The sequence below is a fragment of the Carettochelys insculpta genome, chromosome 6, assembly GCF_033958435.1.
Source record: "Carettochelys insculpta isolate YL-2023 chromosome 6, ASM3395843v1, whole genome shotgun sequence".
In the NCBI taxonomy this organism is placed as follows: domain Eukaryota; kingdom Metazoa; phylum Chordata; order Testudines; family Carettochelyidae; genus Carettochelys; species Carettochelys insculpta.
In genome coordinates, this window is record NC_134142.1 from 121,916,322 (window position 1) to 121,938,384 (window position 22,063).

General features: G+C 51.6%; 1 protein-coding gene across 1 annotated transcript; it reads right to left on the reverse strand.

Moving 5' to 3' along the window:
• Window positions 1–216: 216 nt before the first annotated feature.
• Window positions 217–17,811, reverse strand: GLYATL3 (glycine-N-acyltransferase like 3). The gene is made up of 7 exons (XM_074998160.1): window positions 17,736–17,811; window positions 17,454–17,464; window positions 16,025–16,132; window positions 3,819–3,926; window positions 3,263–3,389; window positions 2,868–2,988; window positions 217–880 (listed from the first exon to the last, which is right to left on the reverse strand). The coding sequence occupies exons 1-7, from the start codon at window positions 17,809–17,811 to the stop codon at window positions 388–390; spliced, it is 1,044 nt and encodes a 347-aa protein (XP_074854261.1). The 3' UTR covers window positions 217–387.
• Window positions 17,812–22,063: the final 4,252 nt, after the last annotated feature.

The window sequence follows — 22,063 nt, forward strand, 5'->3', positions numbered from 1 at the left end:
GGGGATTCCCACCCACGAGGCTGGGCCAGAGGCTATTTCAGGAAATGCCTGTGGCCCTCTGCCCTAGTGGTACGTGTAGTATGTACCCATCCCTGGGCTGTGCGTAGGCCCCCAAGCCAGGACCTGTCCTACTCCCCTCCCACAATGTTACATGCTCCCTGAGCGCAGCCCCGCTTCCCACAGAGCCATGCACAGAACCCTGGATCATGTCCTCCCCCAACCCCCGTATCATATATGCTGTGACCGTGTGGCAACTCTCAAACTGAGTGCAGGCCTGAGGCTGGGCCCCTTCTCCTCCCCTCCCCTGAGGTTAGCTGCTGAAGGAACAGAGCCGCAACCCAAAGCTGGGCGTAGGGGCCTGGGCTGGGTTCCCAGCTCTGTTCCGTGCTACACTCTGGGGAGATGTGATGCCTCCCCGACAGAGGTGAGTGCTGTGCCCTGGTCAAAGTCCAGAGCAGTGGCTGACTGGGACTTCATGTATCTCGGCTTCACAATCAGACAGTAGAACATCCCCGGCAGGGTCTGAAAACCGAGATGTTTCTGGAATCGCAAGGAAGCCACATTGTCGGGCAGCACCCTGCTGTACAAAGGGAAGCCGCGAGCATGGAGCTGTGCTGCCACCCTCTCCACTACGGAACATATGAGGTGCTGTCCCCGATGCTCTGGGAGGGTGTAAGCGTGAGTCATTGCAGCCATGGAGTCGGAGAGGCACCAGGAGATGGGGTGCCCCTTGGGGTCCAGCAGGCAGGCGCTGGGGAAATCACGGATCAGGTGGCCTATGTAGCGCATGCTCCAGCTGCTCCTCCCAAACAGCCAGGCGTCGCTTACCAGCTTGGTATGGGCAGGAGAGACTGGGACAATCCTGAGCCTTTTGCTGCGTCTGCAACACAGGGACAGGTGAGAGATGTGGAGCGCATGGGGGATTGACCTGGAATAAGGAGGGGTCACTGAAGGGAGGTGGGGTTGTAAGTGCTGTAGCCAATCAGCTCTTTGGAACAAAGCCCTCAATCAGCTGTTTGGCTGGGATTCAGCTTTTTTCTCAGGGTGGGACGGCTGCAGTTCCTACTCTGGCTCTGGCAGGCGGCAGGTGAGCCTTTTTCCAGGGAGAGGGAGCCAGGCTGGGAACATGGCCAGGTTCTCATCTGGCTACAGAGGTAAAGGGGAGTCAGCTTGGTGTCATGGCATGTCAGCAGCTTCGTGCCTGGCTACCGAGGACTCGGGGCATCCGGGTGGGTGTCTAAGGATATTCAGTGTTCCCTCTACCCTGAGCCTCATTTTCAACATCTCAAGGCACTTCAGTAGCTTTGTAGCTATCACGCAGTCTCTTCCCATGGGCGTGTTGGGTTACAGTAAAACTATTTGGGAATCCTTACCGTTAAAGCAAATAACACAAGTTCCTTTCCCAAGCACTTGCACTTACACACACACACACACACACACACACACACACAAACTCATCCAGTCAGTACAAGAGGCAAAGATAAGCAAACAAAGCTTCTGAACACAACCCCCTTCCCTTCCAACTCTGTGCTCTGAGCTAGCCCACCCCCCCGACTCCTTACCCTGCACCCCCTACACTTCACCCCCCACTTTTTAAAGCTACTGTCTTACGGCAACCCCTCCCCCCCTCAGCTCCTCAACAAAGGAGGGACAGTGACACAACAGTGTCTGTAGGATATGTACGTTATTTTCACGCTGGTTACAGCCAGCACGGGGGGGAAAGGGCGTCACCAGCCATGGGTGGAGGGAGAGTGACCGGGTTTAGGGGAAAGGGAGTGTTGACCTGGTCCTGGGTGAGTGAGCCTGAGGAGGGGAAATGAGCCGGCACGACACGGCCTAGGGAGGCCGCAGTGATGGGTGGCACCAGCCTCTTCCCTGTGGGTGTTTTGAGGTGGGCCAGACAGAGAAAAAAGGGGGTTGTACTACCCAGCACTGAAGGCAGAGCTGTGCACGGATGCCCTGGTATTATAGAGGCTCATTTGGTCTTTGTGCTGGAAGGGAGGTGATGGCCCCCACCACACCCATTGCCACCAAGGAGTGGGCTGGAGTGGGATCAATCTGGCACAGGGAGGGTGGAAGTCTGTGACTGCAGCTACACCTGCCATAGGGGAGGAGGAGCCGGGGGGGAGGGAAGCAACCTGAGCCCTGGCACATGGGGCCAGAAGGAGGCAGGAGGCATCAAGGGATGGACGGCCGCAGAGCCCAGACATTGCACAGAGGGGGAGGGGAAGCATAGACACACACTCCAGGCCCAGCACATGGCTGGAGACAGACCTGGGGGCAGAGGATGGCCGCACATCCCTGCCCCTGACTTTCTGACAAGTCTCAGTCCAGTCCCAGCAGAGTTATCTCTGACCATGCAGCCTGGCAAATCTCAGATCCCTGCAACACCCCACATCAGAGCACCAGGGCTCAGCAGGCAGCGAACACCCTGCCTGGCCACCTCACAGGGAAGGGGGGGTCTCTGCTTGGAGCTCCCGTCCCTCGTGGGGCTGACTCTGGAGACAGGCAGAAGCACAACACCTGGTTCCCTGAATGCTGAAGGGTTACAGGCTGGCCCTGCCCCTGCTCTCCCTGTCCTCCATGGGGCAGAGATCAAGAAGGTTTCCCTCCAGGCTGAGCTGCCCTTGTCCCCACAGGGAAGCACGAGAGCAGACTCAGCCCTGCCCCTGAGCACGATGGCAAATCTTTGTCAGGATGCAGCCGTGGCCTGAGGCTGCATGGTTCTCATGGTGCCCCCAGTCCTATCAGCACCATTACCCTTGGGAACTAACTGCCAAGACATCCAGGGCTCCCTCCCTACCTGTATCCCCACACGCTTCACCGAGCTCTGGCTGCTTCTGTCTATTGCAATGGGGGGCACCTACCGGTGCTGGAACATGGCAGTTGGGTCTGGGTGTATCACCGGGAGGTACGGACACAGCTCCAGCTCTAGCCCCCTGGCCTGGGCGATGTTGCTGATGGCCTCTTGCACCGCAGGCTGCAGCCCTGCAGAGACAGCCGCGCACAGTGAGCAGGGCCCCTAATGGTACCTAGGGACATGGGGGACTCGTACTGTTCTGGAAGAGTACCAGAGAGGCCAATGGCCATTGGGATGCAGCAGAACCCATCTGGGGTCCCAAACTTGGCTCATTGTGAATCCTGGGGCTGGCTGGAGAAGGTCCACGTGAGCTCCTCAGGGCTACTGCGCTGCAGTAGGAGGCCCAGCAGTCCTGCCCCACAAGCAGTGGGTGGAGGGTGCAGCAGGGCTACAGGGGCTCACCCTGTATCTGGAAAGCCTGGTCCCAGTCTATGGCATCGCTGTTCTCCAGCAGCTCCCGGCAGGCGCTCTCGTCCCGGTAGAAGGCTGTGTACAAGTTGGTGCCAACATCGCTTGGATCATGAGCTGCCTGCTGAGGAGACACTGCCCGGGGTGAGAGCAGCCTCTGACCCCCCATGTCCCTCAGGGGCAGCACTGGGGAAGTGAGCCCATAGGCAGAGACTGAGGAAGGTTGAAGGGGCCCCTGAACAGACCCTGGGGCTCAGGGCAGACTGGAACAGGAGGGGCTGGGCAGCAGGAAAGGGAGATGAGGGGAGGTGGGTGGAGATGAGATCAGAAGGGGCAGGCGAATAGGGCAGAGATGGTCTGAGGGAGGGAAGGGGCCTGGGACAGTGGCGGCCCCAGGTGTGGGAGGGGAGCAGGAAAAGGGACATCAGGCGTGGGAGGGAAGCGGGGTGGACATGGCATTAGGTGAGGGAAGGGAGCGATGAGGAGGGGGCCACAGCTGGGGGAGGGGAGGAGGCAGGGGAGAGGGGGAAGAGCCCAGCACAGCCCTCACCTCTCTCTGTGTCCGGGTGAGGATCATTCTGAACTCAGGCCACGAATCCACCAGCACCTCCTTGCTGGCTGGGTTCCCACGGTTCACATGCATTACAGTGCCGTAGACCTGCCCAGACATGGGAGTCAGAGTTCAGGATGTCCCAGATTCCCCACTTGGTTCATGGCCCCAAATTTTACATCATCGTTTGGAGTAGCTCCTGGACCGCCAGTCCCCACAGAGGACCCACTTGCTCCTCCAGAGGCAGCAGGGCCTCCGGCCATCAGTGTGCTTATGGACAGGCCAGAAAAAGTTAACCGAAATTGGACGTCTCCATAAAGTCCCTAAAAAAATTAGGTGTCTGCAAATTTAGTAAATGCGCAAAAAAATTTCAAAAAACAGCAATTAATCTACCGCAATTACATTTCTCCTGTGCTGCTGCACTCATTTTACTGCCCAGAAGTGGAAATTGGACATTTCAGTTGTGTATTTACCTCAGTGGTTGAGGTGACGTAATGTGAATTACGTGATCCAAGTGATGTTCTCGGCTACATTATCGTGTTGACTTAGTCTCAGCAGATTGGTCAATTTACAGAATTGGATATATTTTAATGTTACAGTTTGCAATTGTGGGAGCACGAGCACCTGGTGGCCGGGCCTCACTCGCAAGGCAGAATGACCATACACTCCATCTTGGAACGCTATCATACAACGGCGGGAAGGTCTGAAGTCAGGCCAGGAGAAAGAAATCAGAAAGTTGACAAGTAGTTGGAGAGTCCCCAAAGAGAACATCCTGACAAGCACATAGTAAGTCCCCAAAGAGAACAGCTGGGGCAAGTAGCTGGAAGCCCCCCAAAGAGAACATCTTGATTGTGCAACACCAGAGGGGTCTGGGGGGAGGTTTGGAAAATGACCAAGGACAGAGGAAATCTTGTAACATGCTCTGACAGGCCGGGAGGATAGAAAGCCCAAATTAGGTAACAAACGCTTTAATTGGCCAGGTATTGAACCCCCAAGTAAGAAACAGTATAAAAGGTGATTTAGCAGGAAGAAGGGGGTGGGCTCCTGGACACAAGGCGGAGGCTAGCAACTTCCAGTCCAGACAGCAGACCCCGGCCTGATCACCCGGACGTCACCACCACGAAAGGTCCCAACCAAGCCGTATCTCTGACTTGAAGGGCCGCTGTAACATAGTTATTGGTGAGATGTGGGAGCATTGGATGTTATTAGTAAGTCACATGTAATTATATACAGTTATATGTAACCTAGTATTTAGCTTATGCCAAATAAATAACTATATATATATATATATATATAACAAGTGTTAAGTAATTGTAGTTACGAATAAATGAATAAATCACTATCAGTAAATACCACTAGCTGGTCTAGCTGGATCTGTATAGAGAATTATTGGGACTTAGAACAGCCACAGGGCATTGTGGTGTTCACAATCGGAGTGTTATTGTTCCTGGTACTCATAATACTGTGGAAACCTAGGTTTTAAAGTGAATACACTGAATCACATATTGCTGCTACACTATATCAGGCTGCTATAAAGGTGGGGTGGTTGGTACGGGCCACCCGACTCCCCCCCGCTGTATCACACCCCACGCGCACCCACAGGACCCGGAAGAGGTTGGCACATCGTCATGGCGTCAAGGACAGGAGGTCAAGGGTCTTATCCCTTGGGATGTGGATGCCCGTGGGAGTCAACAGGGAGGGAGTCAAAGCCTGAGGAGTTATTTTATCATGCTCAGTTCCATAAATTGGAAACCGAGCAGGGCGGAGAAGAGGGACTTGATGTATGTCTGTTTGATAAGGGGGATGACAGGAAGTATACTATGAGAGTGTCAGTTGAGGGACTGGCTTGTGTCTTAAGAAAACACCCAGGGTCGAGGTTTTATCCCAGGGAGGAAAAGAAGCAGTTGCAGTTGGAAGGGATACAGAAACCGCTGGATCCCAAGCAGAATCAGATGCATGCTTATAAAGTGTTTTTAGGATGTGTAGAGAGAGCTACAAAAGAAAAGACAAGGAAAAAAACGATTAGGGGTTGCTTCAGACAGGGCCGTAACTGAGCTTAATCGAGACACAAGGCCCTACACTAAAACACATATAGAAGGGGAAGTAATCAGATTTTTGTTAGACACGGGTGCACAGGTTTCAGTAATTAAGCCATCTGTCCCACACACTAAATTAGGGAAAAAATTATGGGTCCAGGGATTGCACGAAGTAAAAGCTGCAAAAATGGCTATGGTTAAGGTTAAAAGGGGTAATAAATTTTATAAGATTAAAGCTATTATAGGGCATGAAAATTTACTAGGGGTAAATGAGATTCGACGACTGGGCCTGAAGACATTAATATAGGAGGCCTTACCGGTAAAATTAGAAAGTGCTTCAGTGCATAGTCCAAAAGTAGTTAACGGGAGTCCATGGAAGTTCAAACCAATTCCTACCCCAGAGGAAGGGAAAGGGCATATAAGAACTTTATTAAAGAAATTGCTGTCAGAACAAAAAATAGAGTTAGTACCAGAGTCAAGGTTTCTGTCTCCCGGGTGGGGAATAAGGAAGCCGACCGGAGACGGGTGCTGGCTGGTGGTGGATTACAGACAGGCTAAAACACAAGTAGAAAGGGTGTAATTTACAACACCATACACCTTACTGGAACTCTGGAAGATGTTACAGTCTAAGAAACTGAGATATGGGGCGAGTATTGATCTTAAGGACATGTTTTTTCAAGTCCCCCTAAGGGACGATCAGGGCATCTTAAACTTTTCAGTGTTAGGGAAAATACATAAATGGAAAGTTTGCCCTCAAGGCTATGTTAACTCTCCAGCAGTGTGCAGTTTAAAGTTGACGGAGACTTTAAGTAAGATAAAGGAGGAACCGGGAACAGTTGTGTTAAATTATGTAGATGACATTTTAGTTGCCAGAGAGGAGAGGGAAACCACACAAAGGCTTCTAAATAAGGTATATCAACAGTTAAAACTGAATGGATGGCAGGTCAGTGAAGATAAGTCGTCCAAGGTCATGCAAACAGAGTTCTCTTTCCTGAGCCTGCAAATAGACTCTGATGGCATTAGACCAAGGGAAGGAAAAGACAGACGATTAAAGGAGTGGGAAAATAAGCATCCTGAGAATAAACAACAAGTACAACAAATCTTAGGAGAATTAAACTACATTCGACAGTTTCTCCCCCTAGAAATTAATTGGGCAATTAGGCTATTGCAGAAAAAAGTCACTAAGAAACACCCATTTTATTGGACCACAGAGGATTCAGAGGCGTTGACGAAACTTATTGAAGTTAGTAACCAGCCGTTAATTCTATCCAGGGTGGAACAGGAGATTCCCATAACTATATGGCTGGCATGGACCGCAGACCATTTTTTAACCAGGATAACTCAAAGGGGCAAGATAATACATTTGGAGCAATGGAGCATAAATGGATCAGAACGAAACTATGGGCCGTTAGGGAAGCTGTTGTTGGGACTTGCACACTTGCAATTCTGGTCAAAGGGGCACGTAGGAATTATAGAAGCTCCTTTAATAACTGCGTTAAAATGGATTACACCGGACTGCCCTGCCCCGGATTTTTCCGGGACCCTGCGCACCTGGGCACAACTAACAACACAGGCCCAATACCCTAATACTTATTGGGTAACTCGCTTACAGCACAAAGGGGAAGTGCTGGTGCATCACAATTGGCTTAGCAGAAGATAATTTGTAACATATAATCTAACCATATGGCCAGGATAATTTTCTGAGCCTAATGTGTTTTATTACAGGTCAGCCTAATTCATGTTGGGAGTGGCAATCCCGTATGGAAATCGGCAGCACGAAACTCCACCAATACTGTTGAATTATGGGCAGCTGCATTTGCGGTTTTAGCCAATGCCACTGAATGTGTAGTTTGTACTAAAAAAGTACCCTCTGCTAATGAGGCTCCATTTCGATTGGACCCTGTGTTTATGAACAGTTCTAATTTCAGTTCTACTAACCTCGGATATTTCCCCGATTATCAAGAAAGAAATTCCAGAGCAAGTACACTCATAACATTGGCTATAACAGATACCCGTGCCCCAGAAGGAACTTTTTGTTGGGACTTTCCGCATTTACATGAGACAATATATCAATGTATTGGAGAACAGCGAGAAGATTACAAGCCAATTTTTGTTGGGTTTCAACAAAACTGTAATTTGACGCTTTCGCTGTTTGAGTTATATAATCATTCAAATATAAATGTAACCGATAATTTTGTTAGCAAGAATAATACCCATTGGTTATCGCTTGCAGATGTGTGTAATAATGATAAGTTGCATCCAGCATTTTTTTGCAGCCAACGGGGTTTTTCAGCAATTGGATATGGTTGAACGGGGGTGTAATATTACCAAATACTCCACTAAGCACTGTAATGCTACCATCATAAACCCCATGACGTGTTTGGGTCACTCACCCAAAAGTAAGGCCAAAAATATGCAAAATCAGGGTGTGCTGGGCGGATGCCCATGGTGGCACAGGTTTAATAATACACGGCCACAGGCCAAAGTTCCCGACCACTTATTGACACATAAGTGGATAAAACAAAACAGCTTACCCCCAGCCTGGTTTTGGATTTGTGGGAGTCAGGCTCATTCAACGTTGCCGAAGTACCCTATTGGTCGCTGTACTATAGGAAAACTAGCAATTTCTGGTGGCACCATTTATACCAGAAAGAATTCCGAATCACGATTTATAGGCCGGAAAAAGCGAGGTTGGACATCGGATGGTTGGGTTGCTTTTAAAACTTGGGTATCAAAAACAGCCCAAGCTATGTTAGCTTTAATCCATTAGGTAACCTAGTTATGCAAGAGCAAATATTAGCTTTAGGCGTAAGTACAGAACATTTAGGGAATAGAACTGCAGAAGCATTAGGGTTAACAAATGATAAAATGGAAGAAATTCGTACCTATGTTATGCAAAATCGCTTGGCATTAGATTATTTACTTGCTAAAGAAAATGGGTTTTGTGAATGGCTAGGTAACAAGTATCCACAATTTAATGGACAATGTTGTTTTGAAATTAAGTCAATCAAGCAAAATGTAAGTGATATAATCCAGGATATAGAACAAATCGGTCAACAGGCCAGAGAGGCGGCATCTTGGTGGGACAAATGGTTTGGTGGTATCCCATCCATATTTGGATTGCGAGGGTTAAAACAATTATTTTGGTCTATTTGCATAATACTCATAGCATTATTACTTGTTGTTTCTTTGGGGTGTCAACTTATACGCAGGATAACCTCAATAGGGACTCAGGTCAACTCTCTCGCCCTCCACGCAGATACTCAGCCATTGTTAGCTGCTGATAGCGGTAGTGGTGTGGAGGTATAGGTCCTGCTCGCTCGGCCACGGCCAAAGGGGCATGTGGGAGCACGAGCACCTGCTGGCCAGGCCTCACTCGCAAGGCAGAATGACCATACACTCCATCTTGGAACGCTATCATACAGCGGCGGGAAGGTCTGAAGTCAGGCCAGGAGAAAGAAATCAGAAAGTTGACAAGTAGTTGGAGAGTCCCCAAAGAGAACATCCTGACAAGCACATAGTAAGCCCCCAAAGAGAACAGCTGGGGCTAGTAGCTGGAAGCCCCCCAAAGAGAACATCTTGATTGTGCAACACCAGAGGGGTCTGGGGGGAGGTTCGGAAAATGACCAAGAACAGAGGAAATCTTGTAACATGCTCTGACAGGCCGGGAAGATAGAAAGTCTAAATTAGGTAACAAACGCTTTAATTGCCCAGGTATTGAACCCCCAAGTAAGAAACAGTATAAAAGGTGATTTAGCAGGAATAAGGGTGTGGGCTCCTGGACACAAGGCGGAGGCTAGCAACTTCCAGTCCAGACAGCAGACCCCGGCCTGATCACCCGGACGTCACCACCACGAAAGGTCCCAACCAAGCCGTATCTCTGACTTGAAGGCCGCTGTAACGTAGTTATTGGTGAGATGTGGGAGCATTGGATGTTATTGGTAAGTCACATGTAACTATATACAGTTATATGTAACCTAGTATTTAGCTTATGCCAAATAAATAAACATATATATAACAAGTGTTAAGTAATTGTAGTTACGAATAAATGAATAAATCACTATCGGTAAATACCACTAGCTGGTCTAGCTGGATCTGTATAGAGAATTATTGGGACTTAGAACAGCCACAGGGCATTGTGGTGTTCACAATCGGAGTGTTATTGTTCCTGGTACTCATAATACTGTGGAAACCTAGGTTTTAAAGTGAATACACTGAATCACATATTGCTGCTACACTATATCAGGCTGCTATAAAGGTGGGGTGGTTGGTACGGGCCACCTGACTCCCTCCGCTGTATCACACCCCACGCGCACCCATGGGACCCGGAGTAGGTCGGCACATCGTCAGCAATGTCAAAATCTAGGAGAAGAAAGGATTGTACCAAAGAGAACAATGAGTCTGATCAATCAGGGGAATTATCACCAGATGAAGAGCATGCTTATTTCCACCCAAATCGCTAGCAGACAGTGAGTTCAAAGATTGGATTTGCATCGACATTGAAAACAAACACAGGGCCAAATGCATTTGGTGTCCAAAGTTGTTCAGTCTAGCTTCTGGTGGAGCACGAAATGTTCATAGCCGTGCTGCATGTGGTAACCATGAAAGCATAAGGTCTGCAAGGAGATCTCGCCCTGGAATTATGAGTTTCATTGCTAAAGTAAATGCAACAGCAACTAATCCCCAGGGAATGGTCACAGAATGGGAACTAAAGATAGCAACCTCCTTAGCCAGAGAAAAACTACCAGTGAGTTTGATGGACTAAATCTCGGATAATGTTGCTGGTTGGTCTCCTGATTCCAAAATAACAAAAGATTTCCCTTGCAGAAGAACTAAAGCATCCATGATGATTAAAAATATTGCAGCCTAAGAGACCAAGGAGGAATTGCGTACTAAGGTGAAATCTTGCCATTTTACGTGGTTGGTTGATGAGTCAGCTGATATATCTACCAGTGAGACAATGGCTCACTTTGAAGCAGACAAATACAGAAGCTATGTTTGATGCCATCAAGGCGTATCTTGTTGATGATGAAATACCAATTGCTAATGTAATCGCACTGGGGAATGACGAAGCCAGTGTTATGTTGGGTACTCGAAATTCAGCGCTGTCGCGTTTGTGGCATTGACTTAGTAAAATTACTAGGCATGACAAGCAACGTCGATTTCCATGATTTGGAAAAACAGTCTCAGCACTTCCACATGGAACTGCAGCCTTGGACTGCATTTTGTCAGCTGTTCATCTCATCAAAACAAATTTCAGAAATAAACTCTCCTGTCCTCTGTTTGAAGGATTACAAACTGTCAGAAATGGATCTGGGACAATTACTTCAGCGAAGGGTAAGAGCGTCACAGTTCGGATGTACGATTATGAAAAGGAAAAATTCCAGGACCATGATTGACTGAATGAAAGTGAGTTAAATAGCACATTGTTCTTGTGATATACAAATGACAATGATTCATTTTCACTTTTGCCCATTAACATTAGCTTAATATAGTATAAAAGTTATCCCATAAAAAATTTCTCCGTCAGTACATTTTCCCCATTTTGACAGTAAATTAAATTTCTGAGGAGGGCCAGGCCTTAGCCCCTCGGAAATGCAACCTCTGGTGGTGCAGGGTCTCAGCTGCTGTCACCTGGGCATAAGCTCAAGGGGAAACAGGAGACGGCTGGGGGCCTGTGACATCTTGGTTGGCCTGTGCCACTGGCTTAGCAAGACTGAGCTGCGCCTGAGCCCTGCCTCCCTCTGCAGAGTTTTGGGTATCCTTGAGCAAACAGCTGCCATTCTTGGAAAGGCTGCTGGTGTCTCTGACAACACACACTGAGGCATTGCAGGAAGGGCCTGCCCAAGCTGTCCCCATCGGCATGCTTACGGACAGTCCATAAAAAATTACCCACTATTGGACAGGTCTGTAAAGTCAGTAGAATAATTAGGTGTCCGTAAATTTCAAAAACGTGCATTAAATTTCAAAAAACAGCAATTAATCGATGGCAATTAAATTTCTGCTGTGCTGCTGCAGTCATTTTACTGCAGAGAAGCAGAAATTGGACGTTTCAGTTGTTTATTTACCTCAGTGGTTGAGGTGACGTAATATGAATTACACAGCCAGGCATCTCTCTTGGCTGCGTTCACTGCGGGAACCCAGAGAGACATCGAGGGGCTGGTATCAAAGGCCCTGTGGTGCAGGCTATGGGCCTCCCCTTTTTCAGGAGTGTGCAGCCTGGGGCCCAAGCACTGGGAGGGTCACTCCCAGGGGACTAAACATAGTCTGGCGCACGACCCAGTCCCTCTGCGTCCAAGTGCACCTTCCTGGCTGCCGCCACCCAGGAGAGGACGCCCGACCCCTACTGCTCTCCCAGCCAGGTAGAGGGACCTGCCCTCCCTGCGCCCTCCCTCAAGAAAGGGTCTGCACCACAGCCCAACGTGTCCCATCACTCAGGGACCCTAAGGGCCCTTCTCCTGTTCTCTTCCCAACCCCAGGGGTCAGAGCTTTGGGCCCTGGGAAGGAGGGTAAGTCCTGGTCACCGGCAGTGTGTCACGCAGGCCCCGCTGTAGCATCGTCTCCAGCAGCCGCAGTTTGGAGGAACATGTGAGGATCAGCATCGTTGGGCAGGAGGAGCCTCCACAGCTTCAAGAGGGGCAGTGTGAGGGGCTCCTGTGGAAGGAAAACACATCAGGTTCCTGGGACTGGCCCCCATGGCCAGAGATGAGCTGCCAGCCCCTACCCCGCAAAAATAGGAAATGCATTGTGCAGCCCCTGCAGTAACTCACCAGCCTGTGCACAGCCACCCGGCTCACCGAAGACCCTGCACTAACTCACCAGGCTTTGCACACCCTTTCTGTTCCCCAGAGACCTGCAGTAACTCACCAGCATATGCACCTCCTCAAGCTCACCAGAGACCCTGCAGTAACACACCAGCGTGTGTGCCTCCCCGAGCTCCCCAGGGACCCTGCAGTAACTCACCAGCCTGTGCACAGCCACCCGGCTCACCGAAGACCCTGCACTAACTCACCAGGCTTTGCACACCCTTTCTGTTCCCCAGAGACCTGCAGTAACTCACCAGCATATGCACCTCCTCAAGCTCACCAGAGACCCTGCAGTAACACACCAGCGTGTGTGCCTCCCCGAGCTCCCCAGGGACCCTGCAGTAACTCACCAGCCTGTGCATAGCCACCTGGCTCACCACAGACCCTGCACTAACTCACCAGGCTTTGCATGCCCTTCCTGCTCACCAGAGACCCTGCAGTAACTCACCAGCCTGTGCACAGCCACCCGGCTCACCACAGACCCTTCACTAATTCACCAGGCTTTGCACACCCTTCCTGCTCCCCAGAGACCTGCAGTAACTCACCAGCGTGTGCGCCTCCCGAAGCTCACCAGAGACCCTGCAGTAACTCACCAGCGTGTGCGTAGCCCTCGAGCTTACCAGATATTGTATCACTTACCAGGGACCCTACAATGGGGGGACTGCTGCAGGGCCATGGGGACCAGGGCTGACCGCACAAGGCTAGAGTGGTCCCAGCACTCCCACTCCCCTGGGAGTGGTTCCGTGCCACGGGAAGGAGCTGTACTGGTGGGGCTGGTTCCTACCTGTCCGTCCTTCAGGCAAAGGAGTGACAGCAGAGGCTGCTTGTCTCCCCTTCACATTATCACACTCTTCCCAGGGTTTAAAGTTTACTTACACTTCCCAGGAGGTCCCCACCGCGCCACGTGGCTGGTGAGATCTCTGGCTCCCCTTTCTCCATGGCTGGCCACCTGTCCCGGTTTCCACCCCCTACGTGGCTGGCAGGTTCTCCGGGTCACTACTCCTCCACGCAGCTGGCACGGTCTTTGGGTCCCCACACCTCCAGTCCACTGCGGGTTCTGCAGTTCCCTCACCCCCGGCACCATGTGATCGCTGGGCTGCCTGAACCTGGATCCTGGACACCAGCATCTCCTGCGCAGGGCTTCAGTGCTTCACCCCGGGGTTGATAAACCTTGTCAAACAATAACAAAGGGTCCTGTGGCACCTTATAGACTAACAGAAAAGTTTTGAGCATGAGCTTTCGTGAGCACAGACTCACTTCATCAGATGCTGGTCTTGGAAATCTGCAGGGCCAGGTATAAATAAGCCAGAGCAAGGGTGGGGATAACAAGGTTAGCTCAGTCAGGAAGGGTGAGGCTTACTACCAGCAGTTGATCTGGAGGTGTGAACACCAAGGGAGGGGCAGCTGCTTTTGTATTTAGCCAGCCATTCACAGTCTTTGTTTAAGCCTGAGCTGAGGGCATCAAATTTGCAAATGAATTGTAGCTCAGAAATTTCTCTTTGGAGTCTGGTCCTGAAATTTCTTTGCTGTAGGATAGCTACTTTTAAGTCTGCTACTGTGTGGCCTGGGAGATTGAAGTGCTGTCCTGCGGGTTTTTGTATATTGCCATTTCTGATATCTGACTTGTGTGCGTTTATTCTTTTACGTAGACGCTGTCCAGTTTGTTCGATGTGTATAGCAGGGGGGCATTGCTGGCATAAATTATATTGGAGATGTGCAGCTGAATGACCCCACGGTGGTGTGGCTGATCTGGTTAGGTCCTGTAATGGGGTTGCTGGTGTAGATATGTGGGCAGAGCTGGCAACGAGGCTTGTTGCATGGATGGGTCCCTGAGTTAGAGTGACTGTGACTCTGCTCCCCATAACCCGCCATCGCCATCGAAGCACCAGGGTTCAGCAGGCAGCGAACACCCTGCCTGGGAACGTGGCAGGGAAGGAGGAGCTGTGCTTGGAGTTCCTGTCTCACATGGGGCTGGCTCTGGGGACAGCCAGGGCCAGAACACCCAGTTCTCTGAATGCTGAAGGGTTTCGGGTGGCCCTGCTCCTGCTCTCCCTATCCTGGTTGGAGCGGAGACCAAGGAGGTTCCCTTACAAGGCTGAGGTGCCCTTATGCCCCCAGGGAAGCAGGAGAGCAGACTCAACCCTGCCCCCGAGCATGATGGCAAATCTTTGTCAGGATGCAGCCACGGCCTGAGGCTGCACACGGCATTGTGTTGAGGCCCCCAACTCCATCAGCACCATTACCCTTGGGAACTAATTGCCAACAGATGTAGGCCTCTGGCTGGAGCCCAGGGCTCCTTCCCGGCTCGCATTCCCACCCTCTTCATCCAGCTCAGGCTGCTTCTGCCTACTGCAATGGGGGGCACCTACCGGTGCTGGAACGTGGCAGCTGGGTCTGGGTGTATCACCGGGAGGTACGGACACAGCTCCAGCTCTAGCCCCCTGGCCTGGGCGATGTTGCTGATGGCCTCTTGCACCGCAGGCTGCAGCCCTGCAGAGACAGCCGTGCACAGTGTGCAGGGCCCCTAATGGTACCTAGGGACATGGGGGACTCGTACTGTTCTGGAAGAGTACCAGAGAGGCCAATGGCCACTGGGATGCAGCAGAACCCATCTGGGGTCCCAAGCTTGGCTCATTGTGAATCCTGGCGCTGGCTGGAGAAGGTCCACGTGAGCTCCTCAGGGCTACTGTGCTGCAGTAAGAGGCCCAGCAGTCCTGCCCCACAAGCAGTGGATGGAGGGTGGAGCAGGGCTATAGGGGCTCACCCTGTATCTGGAAAGCCTGGTCCCAGTCTATGGCATCGCTGTTCTCCAGCACCTCCTGGCAGGCGCTCTTGTCCCTGCTAGAAGGCCGTGTACAAGTTGATGCCAACATCGCTTGGGTCACGAGCTGCCTGCTGAGGAGACACTGCCCAGGGTGAGCAGCCTCTGACCCCCCCATGTCCCTCAGGTGCAGCATCGAGGAGGTGGGTCAGAGTGAGCCCATAGGTGGAGACTGAGGAAGGATGAAGGGGCCCCCTGAACAGACCCTGGGGCTCAGGACAGACTGGAACAGGAGGGGCTGGGAAGCAGAAGAGAAGATAAGGGGAGGTGGGTGGAGATGAGATCAGAAGGGGCACGGGAATAGGGCAGAGATGGTGTGAGGGAGGGAAGGGGCCTGGGACAGTGGTGGCCTCAGGTGTGGGAGTGGAGGGGGCAAAGGGGCATCAGGCGTGGGAGGGGAGTGGGGTGCACATGGCCTCGGGGGGGGGGGGGGGAGTGAGACGGAGGTGGCCACAGCTGGGGTGGGGAGCAGGACAGAGGGGGCTGCCGCTGGGGGAGGGGAGAAGACAGAAGGGAGGGGGAAGAGCCCAGCACAGGCCTCACCTCTCTCTGTGTCCGGGTGAGGATCATTCTGAACTCAGGCCACGAATCCACCAGCACCTCCTTGCTGGCTGGGTTCCCATGATTCACAAGCATCACAGTGCCACAGACCTGCCCAGACATGGGAGTCAGACTTGGGGGTGTCCCAGCTCCCGCGGTTGATGTGTGGGCCCAGCTTTTATATCGTCCCTTGGAGGAGTCCTGGAGTGCCAGTCCCCACAGGGTCAGCCCCCTGCTCCCCCAGGGACAGCAGCATTGCCAGCCATCAACGTCCTTACGGACAGTCCGCAAAAAGTTACCTGATATTGGACATGCTCGTAAACGCCATGAAAAAATTAGGTGCCTGTAAATTTCATAAAGGTGTAAGAACATATCAAAAGCCAGTAATCATTCTATCGCAATGACATTTCTTCTGTGCTGCTGCAGTCATTTAACAGCAGAGAAGTGGAAACTGGACATTACACATCTTTACGTACCTCAATGGTCGAGGTGACCTAATGTGAATCACATGATCTCCGTGATGTTATCCTCTATATTAGTCCACTGAGTTACCGTCGGCAGACCAGGTATTTAAGTAATTTAATATTGTTTACAATGTCAAAATCTATGAGGAGAATGGAATGTGCCTAAGAGAATAACGAGTCTGATGACTCAGGGCAATTGTCGCCTGATGAAGAGCCTGTTACTGAGAAATCAAAAAGAAGAACATGGGTGTTTTTGTGCAAATGGCTAGCGGAGGGTCAGTTCAAAGATTAGATTTGAACAGTTAGTGAAAACAAGCAGAGAGCCAAACGCATTTGGTGTACAAAGGTGCTCAGTATAGTGGAGCACAAGATGTTCGGAGCTGTGCTGCATGTGGTAACCACCAAACCATAACATCTGCAAGGAGACCTCGCCCTGGAATTCTGAACTTCCTTGCTAAAGTAAAGAAAACAGCAACTAATCACCAGGGAATGCTCACAGAATGGGAACTAAAGCAGCAACCTTCTTAGCCAGAGAAAAACTACCACTGAGTTTGATGGATGAAAACTCAGATAATGTTGCTGATTGGACTCCCTGGCCCCTCGGAAATGCAGCCTCTGGTGGCGCAGGGTCTCAGGTGCTGTCCGTGGGGCCCATGACATCTTCATCAGCCCATTGCACTGGCTTGCCCAGACTGAGCTGTGCCCAAGCCCTGCCACTCTGTGCTGATGGGGACTTTTAAGTGTTCATGAGCAAACAGCTGCCATTCTTGCAAAGGCTGCTGGTGTCTCTGCCAACACACACTGAGGCATTGCAGGAAGGGCCTTGCCCAAGCTGCCCCCCAAAGTCTGTCCTGCCTGCCTTCACTGCGGGAACTTACAGAGACACTGAGAGCCTGGTATCAAAGGCCCTGTGGTGCAGGGTACAGGCCCCCCCTTGCGGAGAAGTGTGCAGCCTGTGCCTCAAGCACTGGGAGGGTCACTCCCAGGGGACTGCACACAGCCTGGAGCACAGCCCAGTCCCTGTGCGTCCAAGTGTGCCTTCCCGGCTTCCCCCACCCTGGAGAAGACGCCTGACGCCATACTGCTGCCCCAGCCAGGCAAAGACACCTGCCCTCCCCCAAGAAAGGGTCTGCACCACAGCCCAACATGTGCCCCATCACTCAGGGACCACGAGGGGCCTTCTCCTGTTCTCTTCCCAGCCCAGGGGGTCTGAGCTTTGGACCCTGGGAAGGAGGGTAAGTCCTGGTCACCGGCAGTGTCAGGCAGGTCCCGCTGTAGCATCGTCTCCAGCAGCCGCAGTTTGGAGGAACATCTGAGGATCAGCATCGCTGGCCAGGGGGATGGGGCAGTGTGAGGGGCTCCTGGGGAAGGGAGACGCATCAGTTTCCTGGGACTGGCCCCCATGGCCAGAGACAAGCCGCCAAAAATAGCAAATACATTGTGTGGCCTCTGCAGTAACTCACCAGCCTGTGCACAGTCCCACAGGTCAACAGAGACCGTGCACTAGTTCACCAGGCTTTACACACCCTTCCTGCTCACCAGAGACCCTGCAGTAACTCACCAGCATGTGCGGTCCCTGAGCTCACCAGAGACCCTGCAGTAACTCACCAGTGTGTGCGTAGCCCTCGAGCTTTCCAGATACTGTATCACTTACCAGGCACCCTTGAATCGGGGGGCTACTGCAGGGCCATGGGGACCAGGGCTGTCCGCACAGGGCTTGAGTGCTCCCAGCACTCCCACTCCCCTGGGGGTGGTTCTGTGTCACGGGAAGGAGCTGTACTGGTGGGGCTGGTTCCTACCTGTCCGTCCTTCAGGGAAAGGAGTGAGAGCTGAGGCTGCCTGTCCCCCCTTCACATTATCACACTCTTCCCAGGGTTTAAAGTATATTTACATTTCCCAGGATGGCCCCACCGCGCCAAGTGGCTGGCGGGATCTCTGGCTCCTCTTTCTCCATTGCTGGCAGGTTCTCCAGGTTTCCACCCCCTTCGTGGCTGGCAGGTTCTCCGGGTCACTACTCCTCCATGCAGCTGGCAGGGTCTTTGGGTCCCCATCCCTCCATTCCACTGAGGGATCTCCAGTTCCCCCGCCTCTCTGGCACCATGTGATTGCTGGGCTGTCTGGACCTGGCTTCTGGACACCAGCATCTCCAGCACACCAGAGACCCTGAAATAACTCACCAGTATGTGCGTAGCCGTTCAGCTTACCAGATACTGTATCACTCAAGTCTTAGTGATGCCCTCAGGATTTGGAATGACCCTACAATAACGAGTCTGCTGTAGGGCCATGGGGTGTCTGCACAGGGCTAGAGTGGCCCTAGCACTCCCACTCACCTGGGAGTGACTCTATGCCATGGGAAGGAGCAGTACCAGGGGGCTTGGGCGTGCATGGAGCTTCTTGGTTCCTGTCTATCTGTTCTTCAGGGGCTGCTCCAGTTTCTTACCCCTGCCCAGAGGCAGAGACAACCCTTCAGCTGCTGGCACAGTTCGCAGGTGAGACAGTTTGTGTCCCAGGGAGCTTCATGGTGGTAGTTTCATAAAGGGTAAGAAGACATCATTGGTGGGGTGGACAAACTATGTAAAAGCAGAAGATTCATGTGGCTGTCTGATCTTTCATACCACTGTTTGTCAAAGCAGCTGTTCATAAATACTAGCCAGAGCATCTGCATCTGCCATTCAACCTGGCATGAACTTTTCACCCTTTACCTCACAAAGGTTATGAAGTACACAGCAAGAATCCACCAGGTCACAGAGGTGAAAACACACTCGAACCTGGCTTTTAAATGGCCAAAGGTACATTCTACCACCATTCTGCACTTGCTCATCCTGTAGCTGAAGTGCTCCTTGCTGAGGTCCAGGGGGCCTGTGTATGGCTTCGTGAGTCAAGGCAGCAGAGTGTAAGCAGGGCTGCTGAGGATCACTGTGGGCATCTCCACAACTCCAGTGGTGATCTTCTCGTCGAAGAAGGAAGTCCCATTCTGGAGCTTTCTGAACAGACCAGAATTTCTAAAGATAAGTGCACCATGCACCTTTTCTGACCACCCCCCGCAGATGTTAGAGAAACGATCTGTGTGATCCACAACACCTGCAACACCACGGAGAAGTAACCCTTCTGGTTATGGACTCTGAGGCTTGGTGGTCGGGTGCCAGGATGGGGATGGGCATTGCTGCTACGGCTGCATCACAGTTAGGGAATCCAAAGGCAGCAAAGCTGTCTGCTACATCCTGCATATTTCCCAGAGTATGGTTACGATGGGTTAGCCCTCCATCAGGGGTCTCCCTCTTCCCAGGGCCACCAACGTAGGCCCAGCACTCCTGTTGCACCCCATCGGCACTGCCCATTGTGCCCCACTGAGACAGAGACTGGCCCCTCTTTAGGGGCACTGATACCCCAGCCCGACTTGAAAGTGAGATGCCTCAACCTCTTCCACAAAGCACAGAGTTTACTGGTCCCCTGGAGCCCACTTTGTGATATTCGTGGGGCAGCAGAGAAGTGAAGGTAAAGAAGGGAATTCCACCAAGAGACAGATGCTCTCCTGGCACCCTTGGGCTCTTTGCTCCTGAGGTGGGGCCTGGAGCCTGACTGCCTGGGGTAGCAAAGGGTGGAGCAGCGGAGAGCTTCTCCCTCTCAGCTCTAGGTTGCTTGGGGTAAACATCCCACCCCTACGGCACCTCCAATAATTTGGTTTGTTTTGATCCTGCAACCAGTACTTGTCCCTGTTCCCTCAGCCCTTTGACACAACCCCCACCTGCATTGGCTGAGAAGCTGCTTTTTCACCCTTTAACACCCATTACAGGGGGAAACTGAGGCACACCGGCATCAAAGAGATGCCAGAACATTCCCCCTCGGTCTCCTCCCCTGGGATGAAGGGTCTGTGTCCCCATCTCCACACAAATTCCATTGCCCCATGGGTGGATCCCTGAGCTAGTGTCCTCAATGCAACCACTCTCCATGGGCCTACATCTCAGCTGCCCTGTCCACTGTGGACAGCTGAAGTACGATCACCTGGTCTGTGATTTCCCCAGTGCCTGCTTGCTGGACCCTGAGGTGCACCCCATCTCCTGATGCCTCGCTGACCCTCTGGCTGCCCTGATACAAGCATACATCTTCCCAGAGTATCAGGGACAGCACGACGTATGTCCCATAGTGGGGATGCTGACAGCACAGTTTCATGCCTGCGGTTTCCCCGTATACAGCAGGGTGCTGCCCCACAATGAGCATAGGTCATCTATAAAAGTCTCCTCCATTTCACTCTGCCTCAGGACAAAACTTCTAGCAGACACCAGGAACAGCCAGCTGTCACCTTTCAGTCTCAGTAGGTCTTCTCCACCTTGTCCAAGGTCTTCCTCTTTTGCATTTTCTTTGCAGGTTCTATTGGTGAAGGTAAGATTTGTGCATATCATTTTCTATTAATGAAATGCCCGACTTACTATGAGCTTGTGACGACCAGAAGGAGAGAGCTGGGCAACACGAGGCACACTTCTGGAGACAAGTTTGGTGGCATCACTCTGCAATACAATTCAGGAGTGGCTGGCTAGAAGCACTCATCTCTTCTGCTGGGAGTGATTTGGCATGTGAGAGCAGACCAGGCACGATCGTTCTTGCAGGGATGCAGCGTAAAAGGCACCGCAGGTGCTGATGGAACATATCTGTCCATTGGTCCAGGTCGCACCCTGGGGAATGTCACAATCCCATACAACCCCCGTCACTGTAAGAGTGAGAAAATGGATTGACACACAACACAGCTGCCTGCTCATGTTTGGGCACATCTGTGTCCCATCTCCTCCTGACTCTGATGCACTAAGCCTAGCCCCTGAGTATTCTGAATGCACCTGCCCTGGGTTCTCTTGCCTGGATAGTCCATCTGATGTCCTGGCAGGTTTGGTTTCAATCTCATACCCTTGAAGGGCATTACAAAAAAAACAAAAACAAGCCCTCAACAAGCAGGCCTGTAGTACCTTAAAGACTAACAATTTTATTTATCGGATAATGAGCTTTGATGGGTAAGACCCACTTCATCGGGTCTGGAGCAAAAATAAGAATCTAAGGCTTATATAGTGGGGTCAGGGGGAGGGAGAAGGACAAAGTCTCACAGCTCAGCCACCAGCTGTGCCGTGGCATCATCAGGGATGGTAATCCTGGTGGTTTGTAGTCCATCTTCATGTGGAATATCAGTGTAGATGAGCTACAGCACATCTGGTAGCTGAGCTATGTGACTTTGTCCTCATCCACAGCCATTCCCAATGTGGGGAAAATTTATACCTCCAAGTCAGTGGCGCTGCTAGGGGCACCCACACGGCCCCACAAGATGCAACATTTTTATGGCTGACCTAGAACAATGTTTCCTCAGCTCCTGTCCCTTAGCACCCCTCCTTGACTGACACGACCTAGATGATGTCTTCGGCACGTGAAGGAAAGGTGAGGAAACCCTTGAAGGATTCCACAGGAATTGCAACAATTTGCATCCCATCATCAATCTCAACCTTGATCACTCCACACAAGAGATCCATTTCCTGAACATCACAGTACAAATCAATAGTGGTCAAATTAATACCATGCTATAACAGAAACCCACTGACCA

Bases quoted from the DNA above. Each gene is read 5' to 3' on its own strand.
- GLYATL3 (XM_074998160.1), bottom strand. From the start codon at position 17,811: ATGCTGATCCTCAGATGTTCCTCCAAACTGCGGCTGCTGGAGACGATG. The intron at 3,390-3,818 runs GTGAGGGCTGTG...TCTCCTCAGCAG, and splicing joins TCACCCGGACACAGAGAGAG to GCAGCTCATGATCCAAGCGA. The intron at 881-2,867 runs GTAGGTGCCCCC...CCTGTGTTGCAG, and splicing joins ACTGCCATGTTCCAGCACCG to ACGCAGCAAAAGGCTCAGGA.